An 18,126-nucleotide genomic window follows, 5' to 3' on the forward strand; every position below is an offset into this window, starting at 1 on the left:
GATTTAGTTAGGCAACTTCATTTACTTTCTGATGCGCAGTAATTCCAGGGAATAATGTCTGTATCACAATTCAGAGAGTTGAGTTTTGCTCACCTGAGGGGTGCAGTTGCTCTTTGGGTAAGAAATGCCAAGTGTTATAATTGATTCAGATCACAAATATTGCAAAGTGAGTTTTTCTTTTTTAAAGAGGTTTGGTTTATTACTCTTTTATTCTGTTCTTTGGTTTATGTATAAACGGGCTCTATTTTTGGTTTAAAAGAACTGGTCTCTACCTCTTATTTACACTTGCACCCTGTTACTTGGATAACAAGGGGTATTAGGTGTCCTTTTAGGCAAATACGCTTCTTTTTTAAAAAAGACAAAAAGATGGAGATGCAGGATTTTTATTAAACATGAGCAGATTTCTTCTGTATGGTGTTACGTACATTAAAGGCATATTTTGTGGTATGTCTTACTAATACTACTGTCTTGTTGGAAACGTTCTGGGTGATAGTATGTTAACATATAGAGAAAGCACAAATACCGGTGTCCTGCCTTACTTTGTTTTTATTGCAGTAAATTCAGGTATTTATTTGGTACTGCTCAAACCTCGTTATATATTTGCACAGACCTTTGAAAAATCAGTTTTCGTGTCAAGACAGCAGCCCCTTCTGGCATATGAACCAGGTCACAAGTGTCTGCATTTGGCTGGCAGTTCTTGGGGCCATAGTAGTGATAGCTTCCTTCAGGAGCCTTTTGTATCTGCATGTCAGAAAAGATGATGGTTTCTTCACATAGCGTGAAAACCAGTCTTAGACCTGCATAAGCTTCTGCAGCACTAAGTGCTGTGAGGAATCCTGGTGAATTGTGTAGAAGTCAAAAAGCAGCATGGAGGCAGATGTGAGTAAGGCTGTTCTTCCATGTGCTAATCATGAAGTTAACATCGCAGCAAAGGTGCAGAGAACAGGAGGTCTCAAGACTGTTCAGGCTTAGGACCAGGCAGTGATCATGAGCTGTTCTCAGTTCCTTCTCCAGGACACTAAGGGAACTTTCAGCAGGTAGGGAACGTTGAGGATTGCAAGAAGTTCCTCAATTTCATGAAGACTCAGCGCTTGAGATACATGCAGTGTTTCTCTCTGAACATCTCAGCTTATGACAGTGCCCTCTGAGTTTAAGATACGTACATAGGGGGGGTTAGTGAGCATTAGTGACTTAGTGTTTAGTTACACCTGTTTTTTAAACTCCATAGATTTAGTTGAACTGAGCTGGCATGACTGTTGAAATTGTGTTTCACATTTGCTAATGCTTTTTCTGCCTTTGTTATTGTTGTAAAAGTGATGGTGGCTTCTGAGATGTGTTCTAGTTATGTCAGAAACTGGGTTTTGTTGACAGGTCACTTGGTCACAAATGTGTTGACTTTGGCATTTTTTTCTTGTTTTTAGGGCAGTAGTTCTTCAGAAAGAACCAAATCCTTGGGGTCATCACGTTCAAAAAGGTTGGTTTGGAAAATAAAGCTACTACTCTTAGGCATGTGCAACTGTAGAAAAGTCTGTGTGTTGTGGCAGTGACTTTTAATATAGACCAGTATAAATCCGTTAAGTTAGCAGAGTGTTGGCAAAACAAATGCCTCATAGTGCACTTAAAATGCAAATCATCTTTCAGGGTCAGGATCACAAAGCTTGAGTTTTACTAACAAAGCCAGCAGGATTATTCTGTATCTTCAGGACAAAGATGTTTGTACAATTGTTCCTTCACTCCTGCTATTTCTATGCAGGATTCTTCCAAAAATTTAAATTGGGTCATAGGGAAAAGAGGCTTTTTCTGTACCTCACTGTTGGGAGACTGTAGAATAAGAGTGTGCTATGAAGTTGTCCTGTGCAGAAACTGCCGTTTGTTGTCTCTCTGCTTAATCCCTTTTGGCTCTTTGATTTTACCAAAGTATGGAGTTCACTGCTTACCAACCAGTTTGAACCTACAGGAGGCAAACTGTGTGTGTGATCTAAGTAATAGCAGACTCATTGTAGTAGAACTCCTTCTCTTCTTTTGCTCTCGGATGATGCTCATTCATGTTATGTCCTTCATGATTTTTTTAATCCTAGTCTCCTGTATAGATAGGTGAGCTCTTCTAGTGCATGATTTCAACAGCTGCCATATTACTGCTCTTTACAAGAGTGTATCTCTCTTCACACTCCTTTTTATCCTAGTTTATTATTTTATGTATACTGGAATTGAATAATATTCTTTCTCCCTTTTTTGTTTGTGTTGATTCCATATTTGCACCCGTGGTTCTATGTATGCCTTCAATTTCCACCTCATCTTCAGAACCCAGTGTCCTGCTGAACCCTTTTTCACCTACATGATTCTTTATCGTTTTTGCGGTCTCGTTTGGTTTTTTTTTTCTGCTTCCTCTCTATCAGTAAAGGTATTCCCCACTCATACACTTACCGTACTGTGCCTGAGACTGACAAAAGCAGTATCCCGCAGTAGTTGATGTATTACCTTCGGACCACTGAAAGTTATGCTCAACATAGTTTTTTCTTTCTTCTTTTTTCCTTCCCTCCCTGCCCTGACATTGTAAATTCATCCATTTTAATGGATTCTTTCTGTTATGTTTGTGTGAAATTCTGGCAACTGGTCCTTTTATTCAACAGTCATTTCTTTGTGCATTTCGTTCATTTCCTTGCATCTTTTCTGCCAGGCTGCTTACTGTCATTTGCTAATACCTGTGTGTTCTGTTTGCACTGCTGTTAAACTTGAAATGATGTTTCTGAGCGGACATTTCACTTGTGTTTCATTTCAGCTTTTTCCCTAGAGGTGTGGTTTTCCTGCATTGCTTCTTAAAAACACAGCAGACCTTGATTTTCCCAGCAATATAATACAGCAAGCATGTGAAACAAAAGTACTTTGTTAGTGTATCATTTTATTTCACATAGGAGAGTTGAGTTCCTGTTCCTAACAAGAAAATTAGCCTACAACTGATTACAGTAATTCAGAGCATCCCACCTCATAATGTCTTAAATGAACTTAAAATGAACATAGGTTTCCCCAGTTAGAACGGTGCTTTGCTTGCAAAGCTCCAGGCTTATCTGCATTGCAATATGTCGTATTTGTCATGGTGTGGGGTTTTTTTTCTGTCTATGCAGGAAACCTACTGTTGTAACAAAATATGTTGGATCAGATGATGAAATCTTAGATGAAACTGCAAATGAAGATGTTTCAAATGAGAACTCGGAAAACGATGTTGATATGCAAAGCTTGCCTAAAGGTAGTTCATGTCTGTCTTTGTCTCTGAATTCAGCAAATTAGCCAAGATGATGATGCAGCATAATTGACTAGAATGTACATGGATTAGTAAAATACCTATCTTGGGTTCTGTATCTTTTATATAGAAACAGATGCTAGTGCACACACACATCCCCTGTGCATGTGCATGTGCAAGAGGAAATCGGGCCCCTTTAGTTTTGAGCCCAGCATGCTTCAGGCTGTGGGTACACCAGGATGTGCTGGTGGCTTTATTTCAGATGCCTGCTGACATCTGAATAAAACCAACATGAAACAGGGGAAGTAATTTATTTCAGTTCTTTTGTATGAGTCTCAAACTCTGTCACTCACAAATCTTATTTTACTGTAATTAGATCAACAAAAGCAAAACTAAATCAGGAGAGAAATGTCATTATTTGATCTATTTTTAAACACCCTATTAAAACAGTTAATGCTATAAGCCTACATCCCACTCTTCTTAACTACAGTGTGAGTTTGATTAATCTCTTCCATTTCTTACCTATGAATATTACAGGAAAACTTCATAGTTTTTATGAATACCACTGTGTACTGCATGAGTAGTGGTATTTAAAGCACTCACTTTAAAATTATCTTTTCAGAATGTTAGATTATTTCCAGTGTCCTCACAACAGAAGTGGTAAATCTGAGCTCTTAAGTAGGAAAGATGGTTTTTTGTTCAGTTTGAGTAGTATTTGTCTCTGTTTAAAAACAAAAGGCGATTTCTGGATTAAAGACAAAACAGGTCTGATTCTATTGCTTTTTCCTTGATTTCATGTGAAAATAAATTAAGATGAGGGAAACTGGATAGAAAGGGAAAAGAGAGAGAGAACAGTAGTTACTCTAAGGCTTTTGATGGATGTGACCTAACCAAAGTCCTTTATTTGTAGCACTGCACTGCAAATTCCTGTACTACACATACCAGCAGTATGACAGTCTTGTTCTGCACAACCACATCAGGGCAGAGAGAGCAGGATTTGCTCCTCACAGCCCGTTCAGTCTTTGGCTTATGTCCTGTGACTGCAAAACAGATGTAGATTGAAGTGTGTGGTGGTTTGGTTTTGGTTTATTGATTTATTTTGAATTTCTTTTTGCTGTGAACATCTGTGCATTCAAACTGAGTTTTAGTCAACAGATTGCACATTTTTTTTAAGTACTATGTTGGTCTTTATTTAAACAGGACTTTTGCACTTCATTTGGATGTGTAATGGTTTCCAATTTCTAAATAAAATCATTCTAGGTACAGTGGTTGTACAGCCTGAGCCAGTGCTGAATGAAGACAAAGATGATTTTAAAGGGCCTGAATTTAGAAGCAGAAATACCGTTAAAATGAAACCTGAAGCTCCCAAAAAGCGTGGAGGTAAATACAACTTAAAGCATTTATTTAAACGCGTTTCAGTTGTTGCTTATGACCACATTTGGTACATCTAAAAATCATTCCTATTTCTGATCAATTATCCTAAAAATACCTCCACTCTTCTGGCTTTTTGTTCAGTAAGGATTCTAGCTGACTGCAGTTAGCCTCCATTGCTGCCCCTGCAATGCAGCAGTGGAAGCTAAGATTAGTTCTCGTTAAACTTCATCTTTTCAGTAGCTATAGGATGCATCATTAGGTGCTCCATATGGCCCCTTCTTGCTTTGTATTCAGAGCAACTGCTTGGTTGCCATCAGGTGTTACAGGTATTCCTTTATTTTTTTTCAGGATTATGTCAGAACTCTATTAATACATTCAGGACCATTTACTAACTCACCAAGAAAGCAACCATATTTGAGCAGGATATAGGCATGTTATCAGTCAGTGAGCTAACAAGAAACCCCAAACCTCTTAACAATTCAGATACTTTTTTCTTCTTGTTTTTATATTGTGGGAAATTGTGTGGCCTTTCTAAGGATTAACTGAGAAGCTGCTGTGCCAGCTGGTTTTACCATAGCTGCTGCTAAAACCGAGGAGAAGTTAGGGAAATTATAGTGACAACACAAATTAATAGCTCATTTATTTTGCAAAATGTAAAGGAGAGGGAGGATTATCTATAAAGTAGCCTATAAGAAGGCAGATACTTCCTTTAATACTACTAATATCTGAGTTTACACATCTACAGTGTTACCCAGGATATTCAAACAGCTCTGGTACATGCTACGCCTTCTCCCCATTGTATCATTTGAGCTCTCTTTTAAAGTCTTACTATAATTTAGTAAGTGCTATTTCTCCATTTGTGATTGAACAGGAGTAAAATGTGACTGTGTGGAAATGTGCTTTTGCATACATACGGGCTTGTGCATGATTTTAATCACATTTTGAGCACTGATGTTTTCTGTCAGTTACTAATCTTTAAAGTCAGATCTGTTCTGTTCATGCAAGACATCCTATGCAGCATATAGAAGTGCTGTTTCCATTTGAATTTATAGTAATTTTAAAGAGGGCCAACAAAGATCTTCAGGGGTGTAGTGTTAAAAAGATAGGACCTGCCTGGGCTTTGTGGCCTGTGTCTGCATCCCCAGGGCACTTCATATGACCTGCCCTTCCAGCTTTTTTTCCTCCATCCCTAGAGAATTATCAGGCTTTCCTCTCTGTATCTGGACTGGTTACTCACATACTGGTGCCTGATGCAAGGTATTAGTTTTGAAAGCGACATCAAGAGTTTGTTTAAGGCATACCTTTATCCAGGGTAAGCTCAGTTGTATCTGTGTCACTGCAGATAATCTTTGGCTTGATTTTTTAAAGCTGTTCAAGTCCATGTGTTAAGCTCCTGTCAACGTTCAGGGAAGTGGGATAGGTACAGTCTCCTCCTGTGTTGTGCCTATTTCCAGACCAGAAGGGGTAGCCAGGCAAGGGACTCCGACTACCTCAAGAGCAGCTGGATTAGGAATGTGTCAGACCACTTTTACTTGGCAGCATGCACAGCAGAAGTAATGCAGATTCCTTTACACTTGTGTGCAGCAAGTCTGGTTGCATGAAATGGCACTTACCTTTCTCTTGCTGTTAGATCGAGGTGGCAAGCCTGTGCACAGGGCTAAGTGCTGCTGCTTTCAGCAGGTAAGCATGTAGTCCTAGCTACATGACATCCTGAATCCTAGGCACAGTGCAAGTAGATAAATAATAGAATAAAAAATGCCAGCCTGTCTTGTTCTTTGTGGAGTGCATCTCCACATTTTTACTAGGAGTTATGTGTCCTGTCTATATCGGAGATAGTAGTAAGAACTCTCACCTTTCTAGCATCCAGATGCTCTTATCCATGACTGTAAGAGGCATTGTGTCAGTCCTTATTTTCCTGTCATTTTTTTTCCTGGTGCCAATTTGCAGATTTTAGGAAGCCGGCAGTAGTGCTTCCCCTTAAAGTTGTAGAGAAGGGAATGTGACTTGGACTTGGCAGTGAACAGCTTGTTCTCCTTCGGTTGGCTGTTACCCTCTGATCCTTACACCCATTTAAGGACTGTGATGTTTGACAGAGCCTGGGTAGGTTTCTTAGCTGCTTAGTGTACTAGAATGTGATGTTCTTTTCCAAGTAGTATGATAGGATGGATGTGTTTATTTGAGGTTTGACAGCAGCATTTGAAACAGGCATTTGAGCTGGTTTTGAGGTCATGAGAGGTGCTTTGCAAGTCCTCAAGCTCTGCAGTGCATGCACTCATGCATGCATTGAAGTTGGAAACAACAAATCTTGTATTCCAAATTTCAGACTGCTATTTCCATGGAATTGTAAGGGTGTATTAGTTATTCTTACTGCTCTGTAACCTGTTTGAGATGGTGCTTCAATAGGAAATTGCTAGTAGCTCATGTTCATGGAATCATAGAATAGTTAGGGTTGGAAAGGACCTTAAGATCATCCAGATCCAACCCCCCTGCCATGGGCAGGGACATCATGCACTAAAGCATGTCACCCAAGACTGTCCAGCCTGGCCTTGAACACTGGCAAGGATGGGAGCATTCACAACATCCTTGTCAAAGGACAAGTCACAGTTAAGTGATCCCAAATTGAACCTTTATCTGCTTGATTCCAAATTAAGCTTGCGCAAGTGTATGAGCTGAGTGTATGAGCTTTCACGCATGATCTTCCTCTTCTTGAAAGCATCACTACTACAGAAAACAAAATGGTCTCATAGTGTTAATGAGTTGGCATGTAGCGAGCCTCCCAACATCAAGTTCACCACCTTTCAAAGCAAACTGGGGGATTGACATTAAAGGGAAGCTTTTCTGACCAAATGTGGATAGAGGAGCACAGCAGTACACAAAGTGTGGGAGTAATCAGGAAGATGGCAGAACTGTAGTTTCAGACAACCCCAAACAAACAGAAACAACCCCAAGCAAACAGAAACAACCCACCATCAAGAAGGAAACAAAAAACGGGAAAAAGATTTTTTTTTTCCAGGCACTACTAGAAGAATTTAATGCATTTTCTGTAATGATTTCTCATGTTTTTCTTTGAGAAACTAAAACTGGATGTGAAAGAAATACCATTAATACAAACATGAATTACAGTGGTGTTTTATGAGTAAAGGTTAAATGAGGAAGGTTGTACAAAATATCAGGGCTGCTTTGAAAGAGTTTTAGTGATGACTTCTTTAGGTGTGTTCTCATGAGGTGACCGGTTAATCCAAATTAAATCTCTCAAAGGAAAGAAGTTGTATCTTGGCCCCAAGTGGAGTGTAGAAATGAGAGGAAAATTCTTTCAGTCTGTAATCGGTAAGTGGTTACAGAGAGATTTTGGTAATGCTGGATGGTAAAGAAAAGGCATATGAAAAGCCTGACAGGCCAAAACACTGTAAGAAAATGAAATGGTTATATAGCGATTTCTTTAAGAAAATTAAAAACCAAAGCAATTAATGTGTGGTTTATAATCCTCTCTATAGAGGAAGGACTACATGGGATTGTAAGCTGTACAGCTTGTGGCCAACAGGTGAACCATTTTCAAAAGGATTCAATCTATAGACATCCTACACTGAAAGTTCTTATTTGTAAGGTATGTGGTAAACAGTTCTACAGTTTATTCCTGTTTGTTTGTGTCTGAAATGTCATATTAGCTTGGGTGGGATCTCTGTGGGAGTAGTTGTTGTTTATTAGCCAAAAAGCTTTTTAGTTGTTAACAGTTACAATTGAGGAAACTAAAAGCAGAAACCAGAAAGGCAAATGCAGCTTGCAAATTGATGTTCCTGTTTTCGTATACCCCAGATAAACTGATTGTGGTTTCTTTGTGATTTATTTTTATGGTTTTAAGTCTCATTTTAGTGTATTTTTTTAGTGTTAAATGAGCTATCTGAAATTTCTGCCTACTCATAATGTATTGTAAGAGCAGATTCAGTTCTGGATCTCAGAGTAAAGCATTTAATGTAAAACGACGTTGGAATAAAGAAGTGGGAAAGTAGCTTCCAAGCTTCATCAGTACAGCTCCTGGACTTTTTTGATTCCCAGCTGCCTGTGTAACAATGATCTAGTACTTAATCCCAAACCAGCATCTAGGTCTTCAGCTATATGGTTTCATGGTGGCTTCAGTTCACCCTAAGTTGCAATGGGAAGAGGTGGGGAACAGGAGGGGAAGTGACATCCCTATCTCCTGTTATGGGTACCTCTCAGTGTTCAAAGAGATGTAGAGAGATCTCTCTCTTGCTTATTTCTATAGTTGTAAAGATCCTGTATTTCTAAGGATACCTCGAAAGGTAGATCCAAATCTGCATTACAGTGCACATTTAGCATTCCCCTTCTCTTCCTGCTTCTCCCCAATTCCCAATTGATGTTTCATATTCAGCTGATATACTGTCTTAGACCTATCCATTTAGTCTGATGTTCTGGCTCATTTCTTCTGTTCATTCTGGCTTATTTCTTTTATAAAATACACTTCAGAATAATCAGCTCACAAGATGACTGTTTTCAGTCTTCAGTGGAGTCCCAGCTCTTTTTCCTGGACTTGGGAATCCTTAACATGTAGCTGCACGTGTTCTTGCATTACATGCAAGTTACCTGGTTCATTTGGGAAACCTATTTAGGGTGTTGAATTCAGTAGCAGCTCTCAACTGTGTGCTTTGCTAGAGAAATACATCATGTGTTGTGTCCCATAAATTTTCTGTATCTTAATTGAATATGGCCTTATGTTAATGTGAGAGAGAGCAGTGGAGATCCCTGATCTGCGTACTCCATGACGTCCATTGCTCTCTGTGCCTAGTTCTTCCCTTATTTTTCTCCTGCTCAGGTAAACAGGTCCAGACTTGAGAAGCTGTTTTCCTTTAACTGTAAATGCTGTGTCAAGTGTCCAAATGTCTATTTTTACTGGCCTTTTTTTTGTTTGCTCTTACTTGTTTGCTTAGTTTATTTGGACAGTTGTATAACTCTGCTCAGGATGAAGAGGCATCATAATTTTAAACTCAGGTGCTGAAGCCTCTTCTGGATACTGAATTCACTGGGGAAAAGGACAGAATTTAGCTAGTAGCTTGGGTTAATCCCTGTTCAAGTAGAGCTTCAAGTCTGGGAGAACCTGCTTTACTGGTAGCTGGAAGAAAAAAAACCCAAACCTTAAATTTGGTTTAAAGAATTTAGCAACTGAAGCCACTGCTGTGATAGCCAAGTTGTGTGTATTTTTCTTACTATTACCACTTTGTCAGTGAAAATGCTTAATTTGTACCTGGTAATTGAAGCCTTGGATGTTAACATCAGAATAAATCCTGAAGACCTTTTTATTTAAAGACTTAGGCGATCAGTTGCTAACATAAGGGGCACACAGCTGAAAACCGTAATTTATGTGGGATTAGTTGTGTCAGAGAAGGTGTGGTGTCAATTTACCTGGGAAATAGATGGCAAAAGATTTGAAGACAAACATTCAGTCGATATTCTAAAGCATGCAAATGTGCAGCCATCAAACAAAAACCTACATGATTTTTAAATACCTTGAGGCATCTAAATAAAAAGCCACAGTTTAGGATCGCTTGTGTCTGTGGAAGGTGTTTGTTAGATTAGCATGAATGTAGAAGGGTTAGAATGCTGAACACCTTGCAGCTGCTGCTTCTAAGACTTGCTTCTAAGACACGCAGAAACCATGCATTACTGAAATGTACTAAAAAGGTTCCTTGACATACCTCTTTTCTTTACAGACTTGCTACAAATATTACATGAGCGATGACATTAGCCGTGACTCTGATGGAATGGATGAGCAGTGTAGGTGAGTGCGCAAAACCCCATGGCTCTTCTCAAGAAACTATTTACAGATGTAGACCAGTACCTAAGAGTTTAATCAACAATTGTTTCTCTTCAAGAAATGCTTAACCAACCGCAGGGGTTTTGTCAATATTTTATTGCTGTTCTGGTAATTAAGTGCAAAGCATTTTATAAAGAAACCCAATAGCAAATGCTTGTAAGACATCACATTTCTGATTAAATGGCGTTGCCACCTTACAAATGCTTCCAGGGTGGGTATGAGTGAGCTTGTGAGACACATCTCAGGTCTTCATCAAAGAGTATGCAAGCTAGACACAGATCCGAAACCATTTATTTTTTCCTGTGTCTGCAGTAGTGATACACCAGTTAAGGCTAGAAAGACTTAAGCTAATTCATTTTGCTGTGAAATAAATCACTCCTCCATCCCCTCAACCTCCGCCAGTTCTCAGGAGAAACACTGAAAATAAAATCTTACTGTATTTTTCTCTGATTCTAAAATCACTGCTGAAGTTGCATTTGGGTATTACTGACCACTTTGTGCACTGCTAGTCTCGGACATTTCCTGACTTCCAAGTTCTCAATTGAGTGCTTTCCAGTCATGCTTTTAGTAGTGTAGTGATAGGACAAGGGGGAATGGGTTTAAGCTTAAACAGGGGAAGTTCAGGTTGGATATAAGGAAGAAGTTCTTCACTGTGAGGGTGGTGAGGCACTGGAGCAGGCTGCCTGAAGAAGTGGTAAATGCACCATCCCTGGCAGTGTTCAAGGCCAGGTTGGATGGAGCCTTGGGCGACATGGTCTAGTGTGAGGTGTCCCTGCCCATGGCAGGGGGGTTGGAACTGGATGATCTGAAGGTCCTTTCCAACCCTAACTATTCTATGAGTCTGTGCTTTCCATTGATGAATATCTGCTTATCACTTGAATTTTTAAAGTGCAAGTCCTTTATCAAGTAGTGAGAAACAGGTAAACTGATTTGTCACTTTGTTAGTCCAGAGGTAAGACTCTTACGTCTTTTCTGTCTCGTTGCAGGTGGTGTGCTGAAGGTGGAAATCTGATTTGCTGTGACTTTTGCCATAACGCCTTCTGTAAAAAGTGCATTTTGCGCAACCTGGGTCGAAAGGAGCTATCGACTATACTGGATGAGAATAACCAGTGGCACTGTTACATTTGCCATCCAGAGCCTTTGTTGGACTTGGTCACTGCATGTGACAGTGTCTTTGAAAATCTAGAACAGTTACTGCAACAAAACAAAAAAAAGATCCGAGTTGAAAGTGACAAAAGTAAAATCTATGATCACACAGTCAAGTTCTCTCCAAAAAGAAACAATTCCAGTTGTAACGGAGAAGAAAAAAAACTCGAAGATTCCTATTCGGGTTCCCTAACGTATTCTTTTAAAGCACTTATGGTGCCAAAAGACTTGCTTAAGAAAACAAAAAAGCTGGTTGAAACGACAGCAAATCTCAATTCCAGCTTTGTAAACTTTTTGAAAAACGCTGCAGAAAATGTAGAAAGAAGCCCAACTATGCAACTTTGTCAGCTGAAAGCTTTTAAGTCTGTGCTGAATGACATGAAAAAAGCTCATCTAGCACTAAAAGAAGGTCTGAACCTGGAGATTCAAGCTTTGAATGTTAAACTCAAAGATAAAAATACCAAAGAGAAAAAATCTGATGTTAGATCAGAAAAAAACGAGGTGAAAAAAGATGAAGGAAAGGAACATGTGCCATTAAAAGAGGATGACATGGTAAAGACACAGAAGAAAGTTGTTTCAGAAGAGCCTGACAGTGAGCCCATGGATCAAAGTGTTCCAACAGTGGAACAAACGGGTGACAAGCGTACTTCTGGTGAAGAGAAAAAGTCTGGCAGAAATGAAGAACCTCAGTATGAACCTAATAGTACAGAGGCTTTAGACATGGATATAGTGTCCATTCCCTCATCTGTTCCTGAAGATATTTTTGAGAATCTGGAATCTGCTATGGAGATCCAGACTGCATCAGATGAACAAGACAATGGAAATACAGGAGCTGATCACGAGACTTTAAATGCAAATACAAAACTGAACACTCCTGTGAAAGATACCAAAGGTGGTACCAAGTTAAAGTCATCGGCTAAAGGAACGAAAGAATTGATCGTAAAATTGACTCCTGTTTCCATTTCAGAGTCTACAGTTAAAGCTGAAGATCAGGACAGCAGTCTAGAAAAGGGAAGTAAGGATGTGGATGTAGCACCTAAAGCAGAGAACTGTGATTCTGGAAAACAAAATCATAACGCCGGCAGTGAGCCTTCCACAGAGAATGAAACTGTCTCGCCTGTAGAGGAATCTGATCTCAGGAGATCGCCACGGGTGAAGACCACACCGCTAAGGCGCCAAACGGACCTCAGTCCTTTAACCTCAAACTCGGAAGAAGACAGCAACGACACGTGTAATGAAAAACGCAAGAGAAAATCATCAAAGCAACCAAGGAGGAAAAATGACAAAAGAAACTCCTCTGACAGTACTGCTGATGGCCCCAGGCCTAATAAACTATCTAAGTCCAAAAAGCCATATGTATCAGATCACAGCTCAGACTCTGATGAGGTGCCAGCTGTTCTTAAAGAAGTAGCTATGATGAGTCGCAGCTCTTCAGACATCGATAGCAATAGTGAAACCCCAACAAACGATCAGAAGACTTCAAAATTTCTAAAGAATCAGCCAGTGAAGGATGAAAACGGCAAGCGAAAAAGAAAAAGCTCCAGCTCTGGTTCAGATTTGGATGCTAAAAGAGGCAAATCAGCAAAAAATTCTGCTGCTGCTAAAAAGAAACGTCAGAACTATTCGGATTCTTCAAACTATGATTCTGAGTTAGAAAAAGAAATAAAGATTTTGAGTAAAATTGAGTCTGCAAAAAAAGCTAAGAAAAAATGCTCACGAAAAGATGATAGTTATGATTCGTCTGAGGAAGAACAGAGGAAAAAGGTAAATAGTAAGAGAAAGTTAAATCTGAAGAAACAGAGAGCTAAATCTTCTGGAGATGATGATGCCGAAAAGTCTTCCCCAGAGGAGACAAATCATTCTTCTAAAGATGAAAAACTTGGCAAGCGATCAGCTGCTAAGGAAAGGACGAACAGAGACTTAAAAGAAGACGCTGCAGAGGGAAAGCATGATGAGTCTTCTGATGTTGAGAAGTCTTCACTGGAGAAAGAGGAGAGTTCTAAAGGTGTGAGGCTAACTGAAGTGAAGAAGGGCAAGGATTTGAAAAAGGCACAAGAAGATTCATCTTCAGAGAGCACGGAGAAATCTGTGAAGAAAGAGCACGATTCTGATTCTTCGAAAGACAGGTTGAAGAATAAAAAGGAATCTGAAAGCAAGGTGAAGAAATCTGAAAAGCTGAAAACAAAAAGTTACAAGAAAGAACAAGATGATTCCTCTTCTGATGTTGAGAAGTCGTCTCCAGAGAAAGGAAGCTGCAATTCTTCTGAGAGTGACAAAACGAAGAAGAAGCCAGTGGTGAAAGATAAGAAAAGGAGGAATTTAAGAGAGAGAGTATCTAAGAGAGTGCAGCTTGATTTGTCATCTGATGCTGAGAAATCTCCCCTAAAAGAGGAGAGTTCTTCTGAAGATGTTGTGAAGAGGAAAACCCACGCTGAAACTAAAGAAAAGAAGAAAATCAGTCACAAAAAGAAAATTTCCAAGAAGGAGCAGAATGACTCGTCCTCTTCTGACGAGGAGTCTTGTGAAGATAGTAAGAAAAAGATGAAAAGAGGGTCAATGAAACAAAGTAAAAAGGGTGACTTAAAAAAGAAGGTGTCAAAAAAGGTGGTTGTCACTTCCTCGTCTGATAAGGAAGAAAATGATGAACAGAATTCGACAGGTGATGGAAGCAGCGATGAGCAGAAGATTATGCCAGTGACTGAAAACTTAATGCTGTCTGCTGGTGCAGGATTTTGTCAGTCATCAGGTGTGCAAGAGATGTTCGTTTACATGTGCTAATAGATAGGTTTTCTGGTACTGATTTGGAAGCACCCATTTCAATGTATACAGCTTGTCACTCATATGAAAGAGGATGTCAGTGTAAATGGCGAGGCTTGAGAAGCTGTAGCCTGTAATGCCAGCAGGTATTGCCTTGCAGCACAGCTTTCAACAGCCTGTTCCTTTGTTTGGTTGCCCAGATACTATTGAGCAGAAGATGGTTTTAAGCAGTAGGTATCTAGCGAGCTCCAATTGGTCAGCTTGTAAATTTAGTAGTAGTAATTCTTGCCAAGGTAGAACCCCTTCATCGGTGTGTTGTATCTTTAGGAAGTTAGAAAGAAATTCAGAACTGCTGAGTTTGAACACCTGGTTTAAAAGGACTTGAAAAAGGAAGGTTATTTTCCACATTGCATGGACAGTGCACATCTTCAGCAGATGAATTTTAAACTAGAAAAAAAATGAAATCTATTTTCTGTTTTAATTACCAGGACAGGTAAATTATTTACTATTTGTTTGCTTCTAAGGGTGTTTCATTGAACTTTCCTCACATGTTCCATCCTTGTAGAGTAGCAGTTGGGATGTAAGTTTCATACTCTGCATAATACACAGCCTTGTAATGTTTGTTTTCTAAAGTCCCAAGTTTAATTGTGTCTGTGTGTGTGTAATACTGTGACCTCTGTGTCCAGAGGTCTCTTCCAAGCTTAATTATTGTATGATTCTGTGAGAACCTGCCTTTGTCACATTATCTCAAAAGGAGGCAAACTTGCCCTTTCTCTTCAGTTTGCTTTTGGCTTAATAGGTGAATAAATAAAGAGGTCTTTCCTGTGTCTGAACAAGCTATGCAGGTTGATTGTTGAATAAGACTTCGAATCTGGTTCAACCAACAGGATATTACTCTTTATCCAGGCTTAGGAGTGAGGGGCTTCCTGTGATCACCCTTTACCACAGTCCTGTCAGTCATCTGGCTTGGTAATTCCAGGAAAAGCATATGTTAAAACAAGTTGGAACAAACCTGTCGCAGCCTCATTTTAGTCCTCTCCCTACAGGTAGAAGATAATCAATAGAGGTTAAGAATGAGGTGGTCTCAGGTCATTAAGATTAATTTTGCTAATGAGCAGATTTGATTGACTGACAACGTGAGTTAGAATCATGAGAGAAAAGAAAGGGGGGAGTGTGCTAGAAATAACCTGAGTTCCTCTCAGTTCAGCCAGGGGAGCGCAGAGGAGCTTAAAGGCAGGTATTGTACTCTGCTGTTTGCTCTGAGACGTTTCCCTTGCTGTTGGTTTTGATGAGGTTTCCATCAGGACAATATGCACATTGTGCATCTGTGTTTTGATACTGGCAGTAAGGATAGCACGTGTAGTTTCCAAACCATAAGTCTTTACGCAGGCACAACAAAGGTACATGCATCGTATTTGATACCCAGGAAGAAAAAATGGTCAAGAATTAGACTGTTCTTGAGTACTTCTTAATTAGCAACACGGTAGCTTGTAAGTTTGGCGAGTGATTCTGTAATGGGCCTTTTCAGTTTACAGGATGTCAGTAGTGGAGCTTTTGACATGGAGCAGGAATTTCGTAGGAAACTTAATTTCTGACTCATAGGTGGAGTATTCAGTCTCCCTATGTTTTGGTGTAAAAAAAAACCAAACCAAACAACCCAATCTCATAGTATGTAATAGGGAAAGAAGTGCAAGTTTTGTGTAGTATCCAAGCAAGTGCTGCTTGAAAAGCTACAGACTTTTAATGCTACAATATTATTTTAATAAAAATGTATCTCTAAAATATGGGTTTATAATTCAGGATAACTGGGTTCTTGGCTAGTAGAAAAGTGGTGGTATTACCAAGCTGGTTTTATATGGGAATTCTTGATGGAGACAGTCATTCATGTGCTGTGTTGTTTATTGCTGGTTTGCATGTATTAAGTGTTCATGTCTTCTGTTTCTTTGTTTCCCCTTCCTCCTCCAGGAGATGAGGGAGAGACTAAATCAAGGGCTGTTCCAATGGAGGAGGAGGAAGATGATGATGATGACGATCCTGAGAATAGGTATGATACCATCCGTAAGGACTTAAAAAAGATTATAACACACCCTAGGCGTGGGCGCAAACCGGCACAACGGAAGAGCAAGCAGGTTGTAAAAACCACGGCTGCCTGCCTTGTAAAGACTCGCTCACGGGCCTCCCGCAAGTTTGAACAAGGGGCCAGAAAACAGAGGCCAAAATCCAGAAATGCAAAGAAAGTATTTAGACATGTTAGCTAACACACCTTGCATAGGGTGTGTTATAAATGCACTGCAGCACTGTCCGGTTTATGTTCCCATTAAAGGTGGCAAGGATTTCACTCAGGCAGGTAAAAATCTACTTCTGATAAATGTGAATTTCAGCTAGTTACGTGGTAAAAGTACCTTATAGAAGGTAAATACTTGCATCTGTGCAATATGCAGTGCTAAAGATTTTTCTGACTGAACTTCGTTTTATCACTGTTATCTAATTTGCTTTTTAAATAGAAACACCCTTTCTCAATAAAGAGAAAACACAAATATAGGGGAAAACAGGATTAGATATTTTCAGTTGTTCATTAATCTGAGTTTTAATCCACTAGAGAACACCTGAAGTGACTAATGTGAGAGTTAAGGCCCTGATTCTACAAGCACTGTGCATAGGCTTAACTGGTATCAGAGACTAATGATACATACACACATTTTAAGTCTTTGCATAGGCATTTTCAGAATTGTGGCTTATGCGTGCTTCAGTTTCAAGCTCAATAAAAATGAAGTGCCGTTGTAGCCATCAAAATTAGCCTGGTTAGAAAACGTAGAAGCTTTGTTGCCTCGTGCGTGAATGCACAACATGAAGTATCGCTCAATTCTGAGCCACAGTTTCTCTGTTTAGAAGCTATTGTAGTTAGCTGAAGAGTTGTTCAGCAACTTTTTATGCAGTATTTCAGAAACTGATTGATTTTTCTTGGCCATATTGCATGTGTGGGACCAGCTTCATAGCTTTGCACAGTTGCTGCTGGAGTCTTTTTCTGCTTCTGAGCCTTACTAGTTTAGAAGAGGGAATCTTTGTTTCACAGAGTTGTATGTTTTGATCTGTGGCTGAAGTAAATTTTCAAAACGCTGTTTTATATCCTCCACGGACCTCAGTTTAGCATCAAAACATTGCTGCTGATGTAGTTCTTGCTTGGTTTCAGTCATCAAATTTAATCCAGTAATTCAGATTTTAAAGAAGGATGCTCTTGAGGGACTTGACAGCACAGGGTCATAAGCAGAACATGTAAACGTTGGTCGTAGAAGATCCTGGTTCTTTAATTTCAGTCCTGTTTTGAGTTTTTTCCTTCTTTTTCCCTTTTTGTTTGTTTTTTAAGTGTTTCTTGGTTGATAACTAAGCAAATACACTTGTCAAAGCAGTGTTAACTTTACAAATGTCACTGGCAGATCTTAAGTATTAATTTAAGAACTATATTGGGAAATGAATTAACCCAATTGATAACGATCAAATCATTAATATGAATTTGGGGATTAAAAACCAGTTTCTGTACTTTGTTTTTAAGATGAATCTCTGTTGAAGTTTTTATTTAGGGAATATTTTGACTCTATGAGATGGGGAGCTGTTTTGTCAATAAACAGTTTTGTCAACCTTCAGACATGTTAACTGGTAACTGCAGTCTGATTCTCAATTCATCAATGCGTTGTACTTGGCACCAAATCAGATACATAAACTGTAAAAAGATGGCACAAATTTCAAGAAGTTAAAAGCTTGTTCTTCTGTTTACTCAACACAAAGT

The 18,126-nt window shown here is 39.3% G+C and overlaps 1 protein-coding gene across 11 annotated transcripts in view; it reads left to right on the forward strand.

Annotated features, from left to right (window-relative positions):
- The window catches only part of ATRX (ATRX chromatin remodeler), a 79,622-nt gene that overhangs the window by 13,785 nt on the left and 47,711 nt on the right, over positions 1–18,126 (forward strand). For 7 of the 11 annotated variants that reach the window (XM_061445763.1, XM_061445754.1, XM_061445758.1 and 4 more), the window contains 7 exons: positions 1,422–1,474; positions 3,123–3,244; positions 4,499–4,618; positions 8,107–8,216; positions 10,336–10,403; positions 11,426–14,331; positions 16,308–16,386. In XM_061445763.1, coding sequence (XP_061301747.1) covers positions 1,422–1,474; positions 3,123–3,244; positions 4,499–4,618; positions 8,107–8,216; positions 10,336–10,403; positions 11,426–14,331; positions 16,308–16,386 — 3,458 coding nt within the window. Of the gene's footprint in view, positions 1–1,421; positions 1,475–3,122; positions 3,245–4,498; positions 4,619–8,106; positions 8,217–10,335; positions 10,404–11,425; positions 14,332–16,307; positions 16,387–18,126 lie in introns of those variants that run through there. The other 4 variants (XM_061445757.1, XM_061445765.1, XM_061445762.1 and 1 more) reach the window with 3 other exon arrangements.

Source organism: Pezoporus flaviventris, unplaced genomic scaffold, assembly GCF_033815535.1.
Source record: "Pezoporus flaviventris isolate CSIRO_AGI_PZ_B2104156 unplaced genomic scaffold, CSIRO_AGI_Pfla_v1 ptg000005l, whole genome shotgun sequence".
In the NCBI taxonomy this organism is placed as follows: Eukaryota; Metazoa; Chordata; class Aves; order Psittaciformes; family Psittacidae; genus Pezoporus; species Pezoporus flaviventris.